The sequence below is a fragment of the Ovis aries genome, chromosome 7 (genome assembly GCF_016772045.2).
Source record: "Ovis aries strain OAR_USU_Benz2616 breed Rambouillet chromosome 7, ARS-UI_Ramb_v3.0, whole genome shotgun sequence".
In the NCBI taxonomy this organism is placed as follows: Eukaryota; Metazoa; Chordata; class Mammalia; order Artiodactyla; family Bovidae; genus Ovis; species Ovis aries.
The window spans coordinates 55,955,326-55,977,050 of NC_056060.1; the positions used below are offsets into that span (position 1 = coordinate 55,955,326).

Here is a 21,725-nt window from a genome sequence, read left to right on the forward strand (position 1 = left end):
GAATCCCAGGGACGGGGGAGCCTGGTGGGCTTCCGTCTATAGGGTCGCACAGAGTCGGACACTACTGAAGCGACTTCGCAGTAGCAGTAGCAGTGGATCCAAAGGAAGGGACCAGAATAGGCAGGCGGGACGGGGAGAGGCGGTTACACGTTTAAACTACAGCTCCCAGGAAGCATTAGGCAGACGGATGTGAGGTTAGGCGCGAGCCGCGACCTTTGAAGGCAAGAAGGAAGTGCTTGGGCGTCGCAGAACTGGAGAAGCGGAGTAAGGTAGGCGAGGGCGCGGCGCGGGAAAAACGGCGGGGCGGCGGCGGGCCGCAGTGGTGGCCGCCCGCCGTGCGCGCCGGGCCTGCCTGTCGTCATAAGGCGGCGGCCATTTTCGGGGGCGGAGGCGGCCCGGGCGGGCGCTCGGGGAGCTGGCGGGAGGCGGGAGCGGGCGGGCCTGCGACGGCGCGGTGGTCGGGCGGCCTTGGCCACCCGGTAATCGCTTCTCTTCTCGGCCTCTCGTCCATAGAGGGAGCAGTATGTCTGCGGAAGTCCCCGAGGCAGCCTCCGCGGAGGAGCAGAAGGTGAGTGTGCGCGCGTAGCAGGCCAGGGAGCCGTCGCTGCCGGAACCCGGCCTGGCGGCGGCCTGGCCCTGCCTGGAGCCGAGGGGCGCGGCCGAAGCCAGCCCGGCGCCGGTGCAGAGCGGGTGTGCCGCCCCTCCTCCGTGGGCAGGCCCGTCACTCCTTGGTCGGCGGTCCGCAGGAGCTCGGGTAGTTAGCGCCGGCCTGGTGCCGAATTGAGTATTCTCCGCGTTTGAAATGTGCCTTTTAACGCCTCGGTATCTCGGGGTTTTCTTAACCACTCATCTTTTCGTTAGAGCCTTGAACCTTGTACGTGGAGCGTAAGGTTTCCCATGGGCTGCTGACCTAGGAACCTTTGTTTTTCCCTGGAATAACTAACTTCAACTACTTGTATTGTCTGCGTGCTCTTCACTTCAAAGGCGTGTCTCCTGTTTGGGCGGTGACTTAGACCTAGGTTGGAATTTCAGATCCAGTCATCGTTGGCCATGTAACCTTGGTCAGTTGCTGAACTCTTGCATCTGTAAAGTAATAGTAAGTCCTTGCTTGATACTGTTGTTGTTAGGCTTAAGTGCGCTGGGTAACTTAGTGCTTTGGCGCAACGTGTGCTTAGAAATGTGAGCCAGTGGGATTCGCCTATAACTAAAAATTGGAATTTATTTTTTTCTTTTTAACCAATTTAGTTGATCGCTTTTTTGGTGTGGAAACATGGGGATATTTTGTAAATTCACTTGTAATATCTTGCTGGTGTAGAGAAATGTGCCACGGATCTGTGTGATTCAAATTACGAACATAAAGGCTTTATATTTTTGTAGGCTGGTGCTTGCTTCTTCCACCGTAATTATTTAGAGATTCAGAGGGCATTATCATAAATAGGATTTGGTCTAATACTTGGATTTTGTAAGGACTTCTGCTGAAGGTTACAGCCATGTCCCTAATCAGGCTGGAAATTTGATTAGTGTTCTAAACCCATTCCATATGTTCTTTACCATATTAACTTTTCCTAAATTGGATGGTTTTGTTATGATATTACTTGTAAAGTAACTGGAGAAAAAAAGAGACAGTGTAAATAATCGGCCAAGTCACTACATTATTCGAGAATAGTCCAATGAAAAGTTTGTTGGGTATTTTTCACACTTTGATAAAAATTGAACTTGTGGGAAAATAAAGAGAAGTATATATGTTATATATATATATATCTATAAAGATTGCAATCGTTTATCATGTTGTTCATTATTTCTTTAGGATTTAGGAATCCAAATAAAATGGTCAAGCCATATCCCTGCTGTCTTGTCTTAAACACTAAATCAACCCCAGTTTCAACTGCTGATGTACAGTAATGTGCTATGTAATTTTCCTTTATGAGATTTGCTATTATGTTCTTAAAGCGTGGAGTGTTGATTTCTGCGTTGTAAATGTTTTCACTTGGGACAGCCTAATATTATGTCTCTTAACAAGATTAAGGCTATCCTGAATGTTTTCTTATTGTATCTACATTAAAATTTTAATTCAGGTCCTCGGTTTTAGGGCTGTTGTCACTAACTCCAGTGTGAGTTAATAATATAATAATGTCCCTTCTTGAATTAAGGTTTGGCTGTAGCTGTTAAGTGCCTGTAGCATGGGTCCCGTCCCTAAACAGGAGGAGAATGTGCAGAGTCACTTCTCTGCTCCTGTGGGCCAAATCACCTGTTTCTTCTCTTTGGAAGAATAGTTAGATGACCTAAAAAAAATTAGATTATTGTCTGTGTACCCAATTGACCTTTCAATTAAAGCCAGAGTAAGTCAGCTAAAATATTTTTATAGTTTTATGGTACGTTAGCCTATTGCCTCTGAAAAATTAAAATGAAGAGATGAGCCTGGCATGGAGTCACTGTCTAATCTGAATTATTGATTCAGTGTGGCATGTTTTTTTGCTGAAACTGAATTTCTAATATATTGAGAATATGGTAGCAGTTGTTAAAGTGCAGGAGATTTTTGAGTTTGGCAGGTTAACACTCTCCTGGACCAAATGATCCCTCAATTCTCCTTTTGTAAGAGTAGGCTGTGTAGTCGTAGGTACCTCATTTACATTTTAAATTTAGCTCTATTCTTTTTTCATTATTCTGGACAAATGGAGTAGTAAATGAAAGCTCTGACAAAGAAGTACCACAGAGGTGCTTAAATGTAAGATGGCAATTCAGATACCCTAGGATATGCTTATATTGTTCTTTAGATTATCAGTGACGTGAAAACAAAACATACTAGCAGAGACCTCGTGGATCCATCAGTCATCCACTTTGAGTAACATTAAGCTGAGACAGGCATGCAGTCTGATCCTGGGGGTAAGAAGGGGGATGTGGAGATTTAAAACATGTAATTCTGTAGTGAGCATCTTAAGCTTGGGCCCCTCCTTTATTTATCTTTTCTCCCATGGCCCCTAGCATAGCCTCTGGCATTGTTCTGAAAATGTTGGTTAAATGAATTTTTCTCCACACTTTCTGGTTGAACACATTGTCAAAGCACTGTGCCTATACAAGTGGCACTGCTAGTACTGCAGTTAGAAAAAAGAGAGGCTAGACCATGGTAATATAAAAAACCTTAGACCCAGTTAAATCTGAATGAAAGTAGGGGAATTTTTATATATATATATATTTTCATACATCTGTATGTATATGTGTGTGTGTGTATATATATAGTGGCTTTTAGGGCTTCCCAGGTGGCTCTAGTGGTAAAGAACCCACCTGCCACTGCAGGAGACCTAAGAGACGAGGGTTTGATCCCTGGGTTGGAAAGATCCACAGGATCAGAGCATGACAACCCACTCCAGTATTGTTGCCTGAAGAATCCCATGGACAGAGGAGCCTGGCAGGCTACAGTTAATAGGCTTGCACAGAGTCTGAGACAACTGGAGTGACTTAGCATGCACACATATAGTGGCTTTTAATTTTTTAAAAGAAGATCTTAGTAGCAGATTCTCTAGAAAACAGTTTCTATTATAATGTTCATCATGTTCTTAGTAGGTTAAAAGGTATGCTGGTCGACTTCCCTGGCAGTCCAGTGATTAAGACTGCCTGCTTCCAATGCAGGGGGCATGGGTTTGATCCCTAGTTAGGGAACTAAGATTCCACTTGCCAAAAAAAAAAAAAAAGATTCTTGTTAATTGTAAAGAAAACCAGGGAGTTCCCTGGTGGATTAGTGGTTAGGATTCCGAGCTTTCACAGTAGAGGCCCAGGTTCAATCCCTGGTCCAGGAATCATCCTGCATGTCGAGAGCAGTGTGGCCAAAATAAAAAAATAAAAGGCATGTGTGGTGCTTTTGTGAGTGGTGAAAGAGGAAGAGAAATACTGTTTAAATTATTTCATTATGTCATCACTAAAGAGTGAATATAAATTGCCTTCCCATTTTCCAAGTTTTTAAAAAACTGGTTAATATTGGCATTTTCTGAGACTGTTTTTGACAGTACCTTCGGTAAGCAAAAGGCTCAAGATACATTCAGGAGCACAACCTGCTACTCCTGTTTGTGTGCAGCCATTGATTCTTAGCAGTCTAGAGGTAAATCTCAGAAAAGTTTTGAAAAGTTTCTTAACTTCTAAAAACCATTTGGAATATATTGTATTTGTTCATTCAGTAGACTTTTATTGAGCATCCGTTAAACGCCAGGCATTGGGCAAGCAGCAAGGACTTGGTAGAACTAGAGTTTTTCCTTAGAGGTTGATAAGAGTATTAGTACCTTCCTGACAGTATACCAAAGGATTTGTTGGCTTTCATTAATCAGTGCATCAGTGAACATACTGTTGAGCAGATAGAGAATTTGTTCAAAGTGGTCAGATTTTTATTTGCTGATGTTGCTGTGTAACTTCTCTGCTCAGGGCCAAAGAGTGGTAATAATCATTCAAACGTGCTGTCAGTTCCATGACAGACTATAAACTAATCCTTAATTATTTGAATATATGTTTGTGTATACATATGTTTGTGTGTTTATACCTTATGTCCCTGCTACTTATAGAAAGGATAGCTAAAGTATTTCAGTGGAGTAGTTCACAAAAATGTAAATGCCTCACATTAGTAAACGTTAGGCCCTTGCGAGTTGTAGAGCGTGTAACAAGGGTTATTTGGGGCCATATGTTACTTGTCAAGAGACTATCAGTCATTTAAAATATTGTTCTTAAATTTTTGGTTTTTTGTACATCATAAGCATGTATCTGTTGCGATATCCTGGATTTCTCCTTCCTAGTTCATAGGTTAGAATGGAAGTTTCAAAATTCTAATGATGCTTCTTCCGCCCCTCCCCCCAAAGCTATGATCAGCATATAGAAACTACTTAGCTAAATGCAGTCACTCATTCTAGCATGTTTCTTTAGTAAAATTTCTGTGAAGGACAAAGGCTTCTGGAGAATAAAGTTTTGAAACCAGATTTGAATTTTTAAGAATACTTTATTCTTGGTTAAGCTTGTCATTTCCTCTCTGTTGATTCTTTTTGTTGCATCTGTATTTCATTAATTTCTGTTCTTTATTTTCTCCTGTTTTCTTTGGGTTCTGTTCTTTGTCTTAACTTCTTAAGTTAGACCTAGCTCATTGAGTTTTAGTTTTAAGTCCTTAGACACTTGTGGTTTGCAACTTTGGTATGTGTAGAATTTTTATTATCAGTGAGCTCCAAGTATTTGTTTTATTCCGATGATTCCTTTTTAAACCATGAATTATTTAGTAATGTATTTTAGTTTCCAAATGACAGGGAAATAATTTTGAAATAATTGACTTTTAACTTCTGAATTGTAGTCAGATTGTGGTCTGTACCTTGACTACTTTGTCTTTCTTACCTGTCTGTATGAGGAAGAGGTGTTGAAATCTCCTATGCTGATAGGCTTGTCATTTGCTCCCTATCATCTGACTGATTTATATATTTTGATGCTTTTTTGAAATTAGAGGCATGAACATTAGATCCTCTGTATCCCTAATAAAGCTTTTTGGTCTTTTTTCTCCTTTCTTGTTCTCCCCTCTTTTTTTCAATTGATTGATTTTCTTCTTCCATTTTACCCCACTGTTAATTTGGAAGTTTTATACTTTAGTTCTGTTATTAAATTTATTCCCCCTGAAATTTTATCAAGCATCCTTAACTAAACAAATTGTAAAATTAGTATCATAAATCTTTTTCTTAATGAGACACAAACAATACTTTAAAAACATATATACTTTTACTCTGACCTTTTTTAGCCTCACATATGAAGATCTTAAAATCAGAAAAATGAATCTGTTAATTATTTCTCAATAAAGCTAGAGAAAATTAGAAAACTGACTCAGTATATATGCATATATACCAGTTTGTTTGCTACTTCCTTGTTTATCTCAAAATTTTTGAAGGATGTATTTTCATTCTAGCTGGAATAAATGCTCAAGAATTCCTTTGAAGGATGTCTAGAAATGCAGTCACACCAAATTTTGTGTCTTTTGTGTTTTTTAATATGATTGTAAGGATAAATTGCCCCAATTCTTTTAATTTCTGTTACAGCTTTTTTATTTTAAATCACTGTGAAGTGAAGTATTCCCATCAGACATCTCCAGGCTCCGATGTTGATGAGGTTTCATAGGAATTAGAGTCAGGCATCTGGACTAGGCTGTCAGGTCACTTCTCCCCGTTACCCCTGTGTACACCCCCGTCACCCACAGCCCTGCCGTGACCATCCTGGAGGCAAGGCGACTTTTTTTTTTTTTTGGTAATAGTTCTAGCAAAAGTTATACAACAGTTTTATTGCCTTAAATTAACTTGCCAGTTTACCATACATACTTGGTATAATTGGCAATTTACATACATACTTCTGTCAGTTCACTTCAGTTCAGTTGCTCAGTTGTCTCTGACTCTTTGCGACCCCATGAATCACAGCACACCAGGCCTCCCTGTCCATCACCAACTCCCAGAGTTCACTCAGACTCACGTCCATTGAGTCAGTGATGCCATCCAGCCATCTCATCCTCCGTCGTCCCCTTCTCCTCCTGCCCCCAATCCCTCCCAGCATCAGAATCTTTTGCAGTGAGTCAACTCTTCGCATAAGGTGGCCAAAGTACTGGAGTTTCAGCTTCAGCATCATTCCTTCCAAAGTACACCCAGGGCTGATCTCCTTTAGAATGGACTGGTTGGATCTCCTTGCAGTCCAAGGGACTCTCAAGAGTCTTCTCCAACACCACAGTTCAAAACCATCAACTCTTCGGCGCTCAGCTTTCTTCACAGTCCAACTCTCACATCCATGCATGACCACTGGAAAACCATAGCCTTGACTAGACGGACCTTTGTTGGCAAAGTAATGTCTCTGCTTTTCAATATGCTGTCTAGGTTGATCATAACTTTTCTTCCAAGGAGTGAGCGTCTTTTAATTTCATGGCTACAGTCACCATCTGCAGTGATTTTGGAGCCCCCCAAAATAAAGTCCAACACTGTTTCCACTGTTTCTCCATCTATTTCCCATGAAGTGATGGGACCAGATGCCATGATCTTCGTTTTCTGAATGTTGAGCTTTAAGCCAACTTTTTCACTCTCCTCTTTCACTTTCATCAAGAGGCTTTTTAATTCCTCTTCACTTTCTGCCATAAGGGTGGTGGCATCTGCGTAGCTGAGATTATTGATATTTCTCCTGGCAATCTTGATTCCAGCTTGTGCTTCTTCCAGCCCAGCATTCCTTCCGATTCGGAACCAGTCTGTTGTTCCATGTCCAGTTCTTCTATACTTTGCATTATTTCCTGTCTTTTATATTATGCAAATGCTTTGTAGGAGATATTTCAATAAATTGCTCATTTTACCTGATTTTTTTATCAGTTGGTGTCCTTCTCTGGAGAACAGAAATCACTGAGGGTATATCAAACAGAAAGGGATATGGTTTAGGGGATTAGGTTACCAGGTTAGAGTTGCAAAAGAGGGAAAATGATGTTTCCAGAAGTGAGGAATTAAAAAAACTTCTGACCCTGCGAGAGTGAGCAGTATTCCGAACCCAGTGTCCTTGAGCCCCCATCTCATGTAGCAGCTACCATAGCCCCTGATTGTGAGCTTAATGCCCTTCTGCAAAACACACAGGAGCTGCTGCTGTCTGCATGTGTGTGGCATCACCAGGAAGAAAATGCCTTTTAATCTGATATAGGTGCCACTGACAGACTCTTAAAGGAATTCAGTCTGGGAAATGTGCTTTCAGGCTTCTGTTGTGATTCAGAAGAGTGTTTAGAGAAGGGTAAGTGTGGGCTCAGTGTCCATGGATATAGTCCACTACCAGATGTGTTATTAATTCTCCACAAGCAAGTCTGGACCTATGTCAAAACATTGGTGAACATCCAAGCATTTGAAATTGCTTATTAATAAGCCCTGAAACTGTCTACATCTGCCAAAGGTTTAAGAATGTTTCTGTATGATCCTTTAAAAGTATTGTAGATGTTTTGATTGGTATTGACTACATTTTAAAAATGTAACTTTGGTCACATCTTGCACCTTCTTGGTATTAAATGTAGCTGAAATTTTGAATCCAACCACAAAGTTGCAGCTAGCAGGTACTTTCCATTATGCTGTGAGTTGGGAAAGAAAGTTCAAGAATTGCTTTGTTTTTCTAGGACACATTACAGATTTATTGTAAATCTAAATATTTTGAGCTGTAGGTGCTATTTTGCCCAAAGTATTTTTCAGTAGTAAACTGTTTTGACTTAATTGAGCTGTTTCATTTAATTGGATATTATATATAAATATATGCATAAATGTATTCTTATTAAAATAAGGGAATGCCAGATAAAATGGCATATTGTATACAACTTTTTTCCCGTGTGTATAAAATGGGGAAACCTGAATAAACACTGGAAACTAGGGAAAGTTAAAGAATATTTCTTAGATACAGAGAACTGATAAATAAGTGGAGAGCTCTCATTTCCCAGGCCCAAGAAAGCTGGATGGTTTTAGTGGAAATGTAGGATTCTATTAACATCCTTTAATTTGAAGGTGGTCAGGCTGTAATCAGGTTAGAGTCCTTTTCAACCAGTTTCCAAATTTAGCTTCAGCCTATCTAAAAAGCCATTGTACAGTGGACCCCTAGAGTAGGTCCCTCCCAAGTCCACTTCTGAATTAACCACTGTGAATACCTTGGGGCCATAATAGCGAAGTGAAGCCTCTGTGGTGACTACTCTGTTATACTTAATTAATGTCTCCAGCTTATCTAATGATAAGGCAAAAATCCATATAACTAAGTTCAGTTCATTTCAGTCGCTCAGTCGTGTCTGACTCTTTACCCCATGAATCGCAGCACGCCAGGCCTCCCTGTCCATCACCAACTCCCGGAGTTCACTCAGACTCACGTCCATCGAGTCAGTGATGCCATCCAGCCATCTCATCCTCTGTTGTCCCCTTCTCCTCCTGCCCCCAATCCCTCCCAGCATCAGAATCTTTTCCAATGAGTCAACTCTGCGCATGAGGTGGCCAAAGTACTGGAGCTTCAGCTTTAGAAGCATTCCTTCCAAAGAAATCCCAGGGCTGATCTCCTTCAGAATGGACTGGTTGGATCTCCTTGCAGTCCAAGGGACTCTCAAGAGTCTTCTCCAACACCACAGTTCAAAACCATCAATTCTTCGGCACTCAGCCTTCTTCACAGTCCAACTCTCACGTCCATACATAACTACTGGAAGAACCATAGCCTTGACTAGACGGACCTTAGTCGGCAAAGTAATGTCTCTGCTTTTGAATATGCTATCTAGGTTGGTCATAACTTTTCTCCCAAGGAGTAAGCATCTTTTAATTTCATGGCTGCAGTCACCATCTGCAGTGATTTTGGAGCCCAAAAATATAAAGTCTGACACTGTTTCCACTGTTTGCCCATCTATTTGCCATGAAGTGATGGGACCAGATGCCATGATCTTCGTTTTCTGAATGTTGAGCTTTAAGCCAACTTTTTCACTCTCCTCTTCACTTTCATCAAGAGGCTTTTTAGTTCCTCTTCACTTTCTGCCATAAGGGTAGTAGCATCTGCATATATGAGGTTATTGATATTTCTGCCGGCAATCTTGACTCCAGCTTGTGTTTCTTCCAATCCAGCGTTTCTCATGATGTACTCTGCATATAAGTTAAATAAGCAGGGTGACAATATACAGCCTTGATGTACTCCTTTTCCTATTTGGAACCAGTCTGTTGTTCCATGTCCAGTTCTAACTGTTGCTTCCTGAACTGCATACAGATTTCTCAAGAGGCAGGTCACGTGGTCTGGTATTTCCACCTCTTTGAGAATTTTCCACAGTTTATTGTGATCCACACAGTCAAAGGCTTTGGCATAGTCAATAAAGCAGAAATAGATGTTTTCTGGAACTCTCTTGCTTTTTCCATGATCCAGCGGATGTTGGCAATTTGATCTCTGGTTCCTCTGCCTTTTTTAAAACCAGCTTGAACATCTGGAAGTTCGCGGTTCACGTATTGCTGAAGCCTGGCTTGGAGAATTTTGAGCATTACTTTACTAGCATATGAGATGAGTGCAGTTGTCCGGTAGTTTGAGCATTCTTTGGCATTGCCTTTCTTTGGGATTGGAATGAAAACTGACCTTTTCCAGTCCGGTTGCCACTGCTGAGTTTTCCAAATTTGTTGGCATATTGAGTGCAGCACTTTCAGAGCAGCATCTTTCAGGATTTGAAATAGCTCAACTGGAATTCCATCACCTCCACTAGCTTTGTTCGTAGTGATGCTTTCTAAGGCCCACTTGACTTCACATTCCAGGGTGTCTGGCTCTAGATTAGTGATCACACCATTGTGTTTATCCGGGTCGTGAAGACCTTTTTTGTACAGTTCTTCTGTGTATTCTTGCCACCTCTTCTTAATATCTTTTGCTTCTGTTAGGTGCATACAATTTCTGTCCTTTATTGAGCCCATCTTTGCATGAAATGTTCCCCTGGTATCTCTAATTTTCTTGAAGAGATCTCTAGTCTTTCCCATTCTGTTCTTTTCCTCTATTTCTTTGCATTGATCGCTGAAGAAGGCTTTGTTAAATCACCCTTAAATAATACTGGTAGAGTCATGATCACATTGAAGATAGCCCCACGTCAATTTTCAGGTCAAGTGATAGTCACTTTTTTGTCTAGTGTTTGAACAGATGGTTCAGCTGGTTTTTCAGCTGATTGCCAGCTGAGGTAGTTGACTCCTTTTGTATGGGCTGAGTTTTGAAACACTAGAATGATAAACAGTATGTTGATATGCTTACCTCAGAAAGAGACATAGTCTGGGATTGAGACTCTCATAGGAATAGCAGGTTTACATCACACATCTCACACTTGAGCTACCCTTTTTGAATAGAATGACTGGCAGAATCACTGATACTATTTTGAGTCTCTGGCTGGGCACACATACATCAAGTGAATGAATGATGTGACCTCTGTAAAAGGAATGAAAATCAAAACATGTAGATGCATGAAGTGGCAGCTTCAAGGGAATAGAACACTTGAAACAGAAGGAAGCTTACATGTAAAAGAAGCCCCAGAGAAAGGATATATTTGACAGCAGCAGCTGTATTCTCAAAATCCTCTTAAGACTAAAAATGAGAAGAGGTAACAGTGCATGAGGAAGTTGTCTCAGGTGAAAAAAAATATTGACCATCTATAAACTTGATTATAAAACATGCATGAATATACTTTTAAGGAAGTTATATGCAAAGATTACATGAAGTTGTTTCTTCAGTTCCTAGATTAATATGATTACTTGCTGCTTTATAAGATCAGTAGGCTTGGCATATTTATGGATAGTTTTTCTGCTTTTTTACTGCATAAATAGCCTAGAAGAATCAGGATATACAGAGGTGTGTGATTTTGCTGAGCTGGTGGGCAGAAATGAGTCCATTAGCTAGAAAGTGTACCTTGCCGTTGCCCAGCCTCCCCTATCTAGGCAGCGCTATTTTTGTTCATTCTTTCTTCTGCAGTACTTGCCATGAAGTGGTAAACACTGCTTTCTTGTAAAATACCATTTCAGGGGATTGCCCCAACAGTCCAGTGGTTAAGACTTCATGGTTCCACCTCTCGGGTCAAGGGTTCTATCCCTGGTGGGGAACTAAGATCCCACATGCTGTGTGGGATGGACAAAAACAAAAAACAAATGTATCATTCTCTGGAAAAAAGAAGGCTATATCTCAACTAGTGTTAAAAGTGAATAGTCTTTAAAATATTGATAGTCCTTGAACAGAAAACACATTTTCAGTACATTAAAGAATAGGATCTTTGGCGTGAACAGTGCTTGCCATGAAATATGGGGAGAAATTAGGCAGTAGAATCTAAGGATTGACAGATGGTGTTTCTCTCCTTTAAAAATAACAGGGTCTTATGCATTGAGTTATTCAAGGAAAATGTATCAGATAAGTAAGCTGCTGTTAATTTCTACTAAAAAATCTCAGAGCTTCCAATTAAACATGATTTTGAATAAACACGAGGTCAAAAAGATTTTTTAAATTTTAACATTATTAAGGTAGTTCTCTAAATATGGGCAGAGAGCTGCTGCATTCCATAGAAGGTGAATAACTATAAATGTATTATACATGACCGGAAAGTAATGGCAAGCAAGACTTCAGAGCTGAGCTATCTTGGTATTTTTATCCAGTGTGTGGGGTGCATCACAGCTATAATAGAACTATCACATGGATCATTTGAAAAACAAGGCAGATTTTTAAAGCCTCTGTGCTTGGTTTCTTAGTCAGATGCTGCATTATTTGGCATTCGACAACAAAAGTCAGAATCCAGATATTTAAAAGGTGGAATTATCTAAAATAACTGAATTGTAATACAGAAGTAATTTATTTAAAATTATTTCAGGAAATGGAAGATAAAGTGACTAGTCCAGAGAAAGCTGAAGAAGCAAAATTAAAAGCAAGGTATCCTCATCTGGGACAAAAGCCTGGAGGTTCCGATTTTTTAAGGAAACGATTGCAGAAAGGGGTAAGTGCTCACATGTAAATCTTCAACTGTTTACACCCTGTGAACTCTGTGCTGAAAGAGGCTGTGAAATGGGTGCCTGTATTTATACCTCTGTACCTTACTACCAGATATGTGTGTGTGCACTTACATGTTGAAATCTAGTTATATGTGGATTATTTTCTCAAATCAAATTGCAAGAGAATATCTTTTCTGGCTTTATTGAGTTATAATTGATATGTAACATTATGTAAGTTAACAGTATAGTGTGATAATTTGATACATATACATACCATGAAATACTTAACATAGTGAGGTTAACTAACACATCTTTTACCTCACATAATTACCATTTTCTTCTTGTTACGGTGAGAACATTAAAGCTCTGCTCTCAAGTATATAATCCAATATTGTTAACTGGAGTGAACCATGTTGTCCATTTTTTTAGATCCCTGGAACTTATTCATGTTATAATTAAAAGTTTGCACCCATTAACAGTTAAATTTCCCCATTTCCCCTAGCATTCATCCACTGGCAACCACTGTTCTACTCTGTTTTCTGTGAGTTTGATTATTTTAATTCTACATATAAGTAATACCACACACTAATTGTCTTTCTAAGAAAAGAAAATTTTAAAAGTTTAAAAGTGGCACAGTATAGAGTGGCATTTTTATATAGCATGAAAGAATGCCATTCACAGCTTTGAAAAATAGGATGACAAGGAAGAATTATAACAATTTAAAATTAAAATCCTTATTCTGTAAAAAGTAATTTGATGGGAAAATCATTACAAAAATGATAGTATTTGTAACATATAAAATAGTTTTTCAAATATACAAGAAAAACATTAAGATGCCCTAGATAAAGGATTTTAACAGAGGAAGTATTGTTATTAAAACACAGAAAAAAGTGTTTATACAGGATAAAAATAAATGAAATGTAAATTAGAACAATTATTTCTTTGTATTAGTAACTGTAATTTTAAAAAGTATAATTATAAAGACCATAATATAGGGGATACATAGAAAAAGGCAGAATGGGAGACATGTTCTACATTCTATGTAAAATGTATTTGTGCCAAGTCTCATTTTGAAATAATACCACCAGATTTGGTTTTAATATGAATTATATAATAATCTTTGATTGTTAAATTACTATTTGAATTTAGGGTTTAACTGATTATTAGTGTTTAGGGAGCTCTATTTTCCAGCACAGCTTATACCAGCAGGCTTTCTTCCACAGTCAGGCTGTTGTCTTTGTCATTTTTCTCTAGCTTCAACTATTTATGACTTTTAAGTATTTTCAAGTTAGAATTTATATACATTGTATCTTGGAGTTGGTGTTATAGATGTAAATAATTGTCAGTAAGAAAATGGCACTTAAATCAAGAAATAATTATGTAGAATTTGAGGTGGGAGCTCTTGAAAAATTTTGTATTTTACCAAAATGTCAGTGAATAAGCACTTTTAGAGAAGTCAAATCTTATATTCAACTATATCATTTCTTACTATGTTAAAAGATTTTTATTTTTCAAAAAAATATCTGGTCACATGATTTTAGTTTTCTTCTGTTGTAATGGCAAACTTGCAGATTGTCTTAGTATCTTTAACCAGTTTCTCACTCATTTGAGAAGGTCAGTTGCATATCATTTATATTAAGTTTCTTTCTGTTTTATGTACTCCGTGTTACTCAGATACCTATTTTTAGGCTTTAAACAATATGAGATGTGAGGGATATCAAGCAGCAGTCTGTCCCATGTTTTTTATGTTTGTGGAGTTTAGAGGTCCCCCAAAACTGAGGATCCAGTGTTAAGAAACATGACCTTAAAGGTAAACACTGTCACTTAGGTGATCCGTTCGTGCCAGTGCAGTTATAAATATGCAGTTATAATATGGTTGTAAGTATGGCCCTTAAATTGGGAGTGGGAGAAGGCTCTTAAAAAGTAAGATGATACAGAGTATGTTGGGGTTTTTTTTCCCCCACTTAAAAGCAAAATTTAAAAATTGTTAAAGACATGACGTTGCCATCTTGAACTGTTTCTTTTCCCACATGAAAAACTTTGATTGATTTTAGTTTTTTTCTAGCCATATTACATAAATTTAATTCCTTTACCTCAAGCAGAGTAGCCTAATCAGTTAAGTGAGAGCCTCTTACGATGAATCTTTGGTTACTATAAGTAGAAGTGGAGTCACTCAGTCTTGTCCAACTCTTTGTGACCCCATGGACTGTAGGCTACCATGCTACACCATCCATGGAATTTTCCAGGCAATAATAGTACTGGAGTGGGCTGCCATTTCCTTCTCCAGGGATCCTCCCAACCCAGGGATTGAACCTGGGTCTCCCACATTGTAGACAGATGGTTTACCATCTGAGCCACCTAGAATAGCTATTGTTAGAAACTGACTTTACTACATTGGAGAAAATCTGCCTAAAATTTGCACTGTGTGTTAAATTTCTCATTTTGTGCTTTTGATTCTAAAAAATTTGGCAGGCTGCTTTCTCTTTTAGAGGCTACTAAACTTAAGAAGTAGCTCACTAATGTAATATATAGTACATCAGAAATTCTGGGATTCTTTTTTTTCTCTCACTGTATTCATTTTATTATATTTTTAATTTTTATTGGAGTATTGTTGATTTATAATGCTGTGTTAGTTTCATGTGTACAGCAAAGTGAATTACACATATAGCTATATCCACTTTTCTTTTTGTTTTTTTAGATTCTTTTCTCATTTAGGCCATTACAGAGTATTAAGTGGAGTGCCTTGTGCTATACAGCAGGTTCTTATTTGTTAGTTATCTATTCTATAGTAATGTATATACTATTATCAGTCCCAGTCTCACAATTTACCCCTCCCCTCACAGTACACTCATTTTAAAACATACAGAAATGAAGCTGCAGCAAATCTTCCTGGTCCAAGTTTCCTACTCTTTGTCTCTTGGCCTAACGTTAGGTGCTTATAAAAGAATAGTCCCTGGAGGAAGGCAGCTGATGAGACCTTTTTTTAGGCCACTGAACAACCTTAAACTAAGCTGTGATTTCCTATTTCCTCCATTTACCACCCGAGTTATCTCTAAAATCTCAAAAAGAGTATTTATATTTCCCCCCCTTCGCCCTTTGTCCAGGTCCTCATCTCATATCTGGATTATTATTCTTGCCTATGCTGTGGGCTCTGAGTAACCACAGCATCTTGAGTATTTAAGACAGTATAATAGTGGATTCAGGTGGCTTTTGTCCATTTTTGTATCTCTTTTCATGATTCACATAGTGCCTTGTGTAGTATAGCAGGCATTCATTAAAGGCAGGCTAAACACGATAGGTGAAAAGTAGGAACCTGGCAAATTCACCTGTTTTTACTTTGGAACAGACCAGTTTATGTAGATTAGCTATATTAAGGTTGATCTTTAGTCCAGAATTTCTGTTTCAGTGATAAAAGGGTATGGTGTTTACCTATTCATCTCTCCAACTAAAAAGAGTAATTGTTATACTTAGTGGCTTAGGTGAAAAATGGTATAGAATAGGGTTATGTATTTTAAATGATAATTTCTATTCAGTTTATTTCTTCTATTACCCTAGCATTTATATTTGAACCTTTAATTTTAGTGAACTGCTTTAATTCAAGTAAATGGTTTAAATCCTTACAGAAAATTTCATCTTAGTTGCCAGAGTACCAGCATCTATGAATAGTTTTCATAATTGTAAGCTTGATTGAAGGTGGGTGGCACATCCCAAACACAAGTTAGTGAGTATGTGTGTGTTTTTCCCCAAAATCATTTAAATAGGAATTTAACCTAGGTGTTTACATTAGTAAATGAAAGGCTTGCCTCCCACTCTAAAGTCGAGGGCTATTCACTCCCAATAGATTGATTTGGAAGTTGATGTTAATCTTGAGGGTTCCATACTGGAACTAGAATGATGTAAGTAAGCCTGAAGAAGGTATTCTTGCCTGACTTCTCACTTACTGACTTGAGAAAAAATTCACTGTAGAGACATAACTATTTCACATAATTGATGTTTGCTTTTTTTCTAAACTTTAGGCTTGTTTTATATTGACAGTATAGAGTCACATTTATATCTTAAATGAGTGTAATTGCATAAAAACTTCTTAAACTCTAGTCTGAATTCTTCTTTTTTTCTCTTGTAGCAAAAATATTTTGATTCTGGGGATTACAACATGGCTAAAGCAAAAATGAAGAACAAGCAACTTCCTACTGCAACCCCGGATAAGACAGAGGTCACTGGTGACCACATTCCCACTCCACAGGACCTTCCTCAACGGAAACCATCTCTTGTTGCTAGCAAACTGGCTGGCTGATTAAAAAGAGCTGAACTGCATGAATCTTCTAATTCCCATTATTTCTCCTTAATATGTTACTCCCCTGCTTTTTATTTCCTTTTACTCCCTATGTCATTTGAGAGTGATGGCTTTGCAGGTAGCGGTAGTGTGTGCTGCTATTTTAAGGGAATATACATGTGTAGAGTTTTTGATTCGTTTAACAGTGCACTGATGAAAAGAACATGTTAGAGCAACAATAAGTAATCTACTTGAAAATAATTGTATATATTACCTAACTTCTAGTGTAGGGCTGGATCCAACAAGTAACTAACAAGTTTTGCAGTTTTAATGTTGGCTTTCTTTAATTCATCTTAACTATAGCTTTGTATGTTATCCTTATTTGATATAACCTCTACTGTTGGTTTCTTCTGGATTTTCCTTTTGGGTTTTGTAAAACAGAAGTTTAAGACCACAAGTTATAAGAAAGGTCACATATTTCAAACACAAATAAATGGGGCTCCAAAAGATTTGTATCCTGTGCTTGAACGTGAATGGCCTTAAATCTGTTTCAGCTTTAACAATAGAACTTTACTTGGGCAATATTTGCCCATTCTGGTGTAACTTACGTGACTCTATTGCTTAACAGCTGCTGTTGAAGCTAGTGTTCTTGTTCAGTTCTATAGTGTTCAGAATACCTTTTGTCATTGAAGATGTGAATGAAGTGTGCATGTGCATCGACTGTTGAATTCACTTTTGTGCCATTTTTGTAAATACAATAGTTTTGCACAGCCTCTCACAACTGTCTGTATTACTTTCACATATTAAAGAGTAGATAATGTGCCAACCAGAAGCACAAGAGTTCCTACAAAAAACTCTGTATGTCATTAGAGCTTTTGTATAGTAAGAGTGGTTTATAGTCTTGGGGTTATAGAATACCAAACTGAAATCTTTGCTCAGTCTGCCATAGACTTAAGCTTTTTCATTTGTTAGTAGTACCCATGACATTCAGTGGCCTTGTGCAAATATGGTATGTTGCTTAGGCGTATCTTTTGTCCTATGCAGAACGTTTCATTTTGACTTTTATGAAAATTACTATTCATGTAATTTATATAAACTTTTTTAATGTAGAAACTTTTTACTTCCACAGTCAATTTAGGGGACACTAGAATAAAATACTTCGCCTCTTGTGGCCCCTCCCTTCTTTTTTTTGCTTCTTTGACTCACATTGTGTTGGGCTGTGCGATTCAGCCTTTTCAGAAACATAAGTGTCTGTATGTTCACTCTTGAAATTTGCTCTGCTGAATGCTGTATTTTCTAACCCAATAATTACATTTTCCTTATAATTTCTCAGTTGTTAACCACTCTTAATCCTGTATTATTACTAACTGACAGTTGTTTAAATAAAAGGAAATTTATAATAAAACAAGTATTTGAGAAGATTGGCCCAGGAATCTAGTCAGGATGAGCTGAATTTTAAGTAGTAATAATAAGCTAAGACTTGTGACAGTTAGAGCAATTTACATGATAGGTGGAACAGATAATATGTATTTAGATATTTTGCTTCTATAGATGTCATTTTAATAAAATGTAAATTTAATTGTATGTGTGGTTTGTCTAGTTAGTAAGAACTTTAATTAACAGACTGCTGGGACAAATCTACTGGTCTTTTAAGAGCTCTTCCCATAAGTTGTGATGTAGCATGATGCAGAGGATCTGTAGCCTGAGATGATAGTGCTTTTTTCTCCTTTGACTTGTGCAGGGCCTCCACCTCTTTTGAGTCCAGGCATCTTTTCTGGATCTTGGCTTCATTAGATACTTGCTTTCCTTTAATCCCAAATCACCATAGATGGTGCGTAGAGCATGGCACCTGCACCTAAAGGCTGCCTAGCACTCTGAGGAAAGCTTGCTGACTATCTTCCTGCTCCACCCACCCCAAAAGAAGAGAACAACAAAATCAATAATGTGCTAATTTGTTACTATAAGGATTGGTGGTTTTAGTTTTAGTCGCTAAGTTGTGTCCAACTCTTGCGACCCCGTGGACTATAGCCTGTCAGTCTCCTCTGTCCATAGGATTTTCCAGGCAAGAGTACTGGAGTGGGTTGCCATTTCCTTCTTCAATTGTAAGGATCAGTTATACATAAATAGATTTGTAATGAGAGTAAGTAGGTTATTCAAAAGCATGTATAATCATTATAGGATTGATTTATGAATTACAAAATACCCAAAGTAGAATTTCTGCAATCTCTAGTGGGGTTTGGGTTTTGTTTTTAATGACTACTTGGAAGCTGTCACTGTTAAATTCACACACATCAGATTAATCTGAAAAACCATGTTGTTCTTGGTTATAGTAGGACTCCTGCTATGGTTTGCAATAAGTGATATAATCTCTGCCTGAGTTTTAGTTTGTAAAATAAATACTAATATTAACCTACCTCAAAACTTGTTGAGGATCTGTGAAATACTGAGTAAGTGCCCAAAATAAAATATTGTTGTCTTTTTATTAAAAGTAAGTTCCCTCATTAAACCAGCCTGCCTTCTGTAAAGTCACAATGATTGAAATCTCAGGATTTTCCATCAGGAGAGCGGTCATGTAGGACTTGTAGGTCTAAGTAATTACTTAGTCTCCATTATTGGTGCTTGGGATAGAGGTTATACATTTTTATATTTCTGTTCTGCTTCTTAGCTCAGTTTATTGAAGGTATAGTTGCAGGCTGTTTCACCATTTCTTGAGTGAAGATTTTTGAATAAGATGGGCTTCATCAAACATTTTTATGGTTTCAGAATTGTGGTTTGAGAAATGGCCAATTTAAATCATTGTCCTTATTGTAAATGTATGTTGGCATAAACAAGTCGGAGAAAAATACTTCATGAAAACCGGCTAAAATAAATTACCTGTTTCATGTCCAGTAGCTCCTGTTTGATTGTACAGTTCTTAGAAACATTTCATTTTTAAAGACTATATCTGAGTAAAACAATTCTAGTTATTGGCATGTTGGGATAGTAAGAATTGTTGGATTGTTTTGATGAACTGGAAGGAGCATGTTTGCAGTCTCTTTACAAGTTACTCAATATTCTTGTGCTGCTCACCTAAAAAAAACGTTTTAACTGTTCATCAAGGCCTGTATTTGTCCTTACTTAGCTTGGAATTTGTTCCTTGTTTTATTTGATGTAACAGAACTATACCTCTAAATGTTTATTGATACTTTTTACTAAATCAGACAGGTATTCTTTCTCAGTCCAAATTAGTGAAGTCTCATCAACACTGAAATGTGAGTGCTACTTGAATTGTGCCCCAAACTCTGGTGATTCAGGGGCAGGTATCCTGTAGGAAGGGCATGTCTGAGTGGCAGCAAAGAGTTTCTCTGGTGGCCTTTCCACGTTTCCCCAACATTCAGACACATTTCTTCATTTTTCATTTTCCACCTCATTTTCCTTCTTCACCTCATTTTCCTTCACTTCTCCCCCGTTCCCATCCTTGCCTATCTCTTAAGCCCCCTGATGGCATTCAGTAAAATGTTTAGGTTTGATAAATTATCAGTCCTTTGATATTCTCCCCAATATACCGCAACTGTAGACCCACTTAGAATTTTCTGAAACACTATCCTCATCTGGAAGTGACAGCTTTGAGCCACTGTCCTAATTCTGCAATTCAGCATGCACTGCCAGCCTTCCCCCATGTCCCTTCTCCCACCTTATCCCTTCTCCCCCTGACACACCACACCACACCTTGTAAAACTGGGATTGATAAGGATAAAAATGCTGATTTTAATAACTTTCACTAGTTCCTGCCTTTTAAAGTAGGTGGGCCTATGGGTTTTATTCTGGAAATCACTGATGGGTCACACCATTATGTTTGTATTATGTTATTTATCAACTAAACAGCATTTGGAAGAAAAATCCAATTTCTTTAATATGCCCTCAGATCTTTTACAGCATCTCTTATTTGTGATGCAATAGGACACTTGCCTGTATTAAAAGGGCCAAAAGTAAATGCCTTTTTTTGTTGAACATGTCTATAGAGTTGGCAGTTAATGCTGAAATTTGTCAAGTAGCCCTTCCAAAATTAAACTTGTAAAATACACAAAAAATAAATGTCTACCTAGTATCTATTGATTTTATTTGCCGTTTTTGTCTCATTTAAGTGTTACATGGTTTTTTGGTATATTTTCTGAAGTTGATCCCTTTAGATTTCAGCTACTATGATATTCAGAAAGAATTTGACTATTATAGTCTTAAATTTTGTTTCAGTTTAAATAATGTTGGTTTATGAGTTCCTGGCAGTCTAATTTATATTGGTAGAAACTTTGTAATTAAGATTAACATGAAATATTTGCAGATTGAGTCTTTTCTACCTCATGTATAAAACACTCAAGTACAGTACTGTCAGGAAGGTTTAGGAGACAACCTGAGAAATTGTATGTACACACACTTTACCACCAACTCTGGGGTTGGCTGGAATTTGTATATAACTTTACACTCTGCCCCCATTATCTGTTGTTATACATCCACGGATTCAGCCAACCTCGTGTGTGTAGTAGTGTAGTACATATTTAGTGAAAAATTCCACCTAGAACTGGTCCTGTGCAATTCAAACCCCTGTTGTTTAAGGGCCAACTTTTTTTTTTTTTAAATATGTGTGTGTGTGTGTGTGTGTGTGTGTGTGTGTGTGTGAGTCGCTCAATCATGTCCGACTCTGCGACCCCATGGACTGGAGCCCACCAGGCTGTTGTCCATGGGATTCTCCAGGCGAGGATACTGGAGTGGGTTGCCATTTCCTTCTCCAAAAGTTAATACAAGGTAGAAGTATTAACATTCCTTAAGAGAAGTAGAGATAACGTTCTGGGAAGTCTAGAGGAATACATTATTCAGTCTAGGGGATAAATGGGATGGGTAGTAGTCGGGAATTTTAGAGGCACTTTTGAGAGGTTGCTGTAGTCATCGGTGGAGGAAAAGGGAGGAAGAAGAGCATTTTAAGTAGAGAGCTGTTATTTTCGAATAGTCAAGGAGCTAGGAAAATG

The 21,725-nt window shown here is 38.2% G+C and overlaps 1 protein-coding gene across 5 annotated transcripts; it reads left to right on the forward strand.

Annotated features, from left to right (window-relative positions):
* Nucleotides 1-238: 238 nt before the first annotated feature.
* ARPP19 (cAMP regulated phosphoprotein 19) lies at nucleotides 239-20,820 on the forward strand. 5 transcript variants are annotated; one of them, XM_060417937.1, is made up of 4 exons: nucleotides 239-568; nucleotides 985-1,096; nucleotides 12,335-12,457; nucleotides 16,576-20,820. In XM_060417937.1, the coding sequence occupies exons 3-4, from the start codon at nucleotides 12,338-12,340 to the stop codon at nucleotides 16,744-16,746; spliced, it is 291 nt and encodes a 96-aa protein (XP_060273920.1). In that variant the 5' UTR covers nucleotides 239-568; nucleotides 985-1,096; nucleotides 12,335-12,337; the 3' UTR covers nucleotides 16,747-20,820. The 5 variants fall into 5 exon arrangements, with proteins under 5 accessions (XP_060273920.1, XP_004010650.1, XP_060273918.1 ...); XM_004010601.5 differs by lacking the exon at nucleotides 985-1,096 and having other exon boundaries at nucleotides 239-269; nucleotides 514-568; XM_060417935.1 differs by lacking the exon at nucleotides 985-1,096.
* The last annotated feature ends 905 nt before the right edge of the window (nucleotides 20,821-21,725 follow it).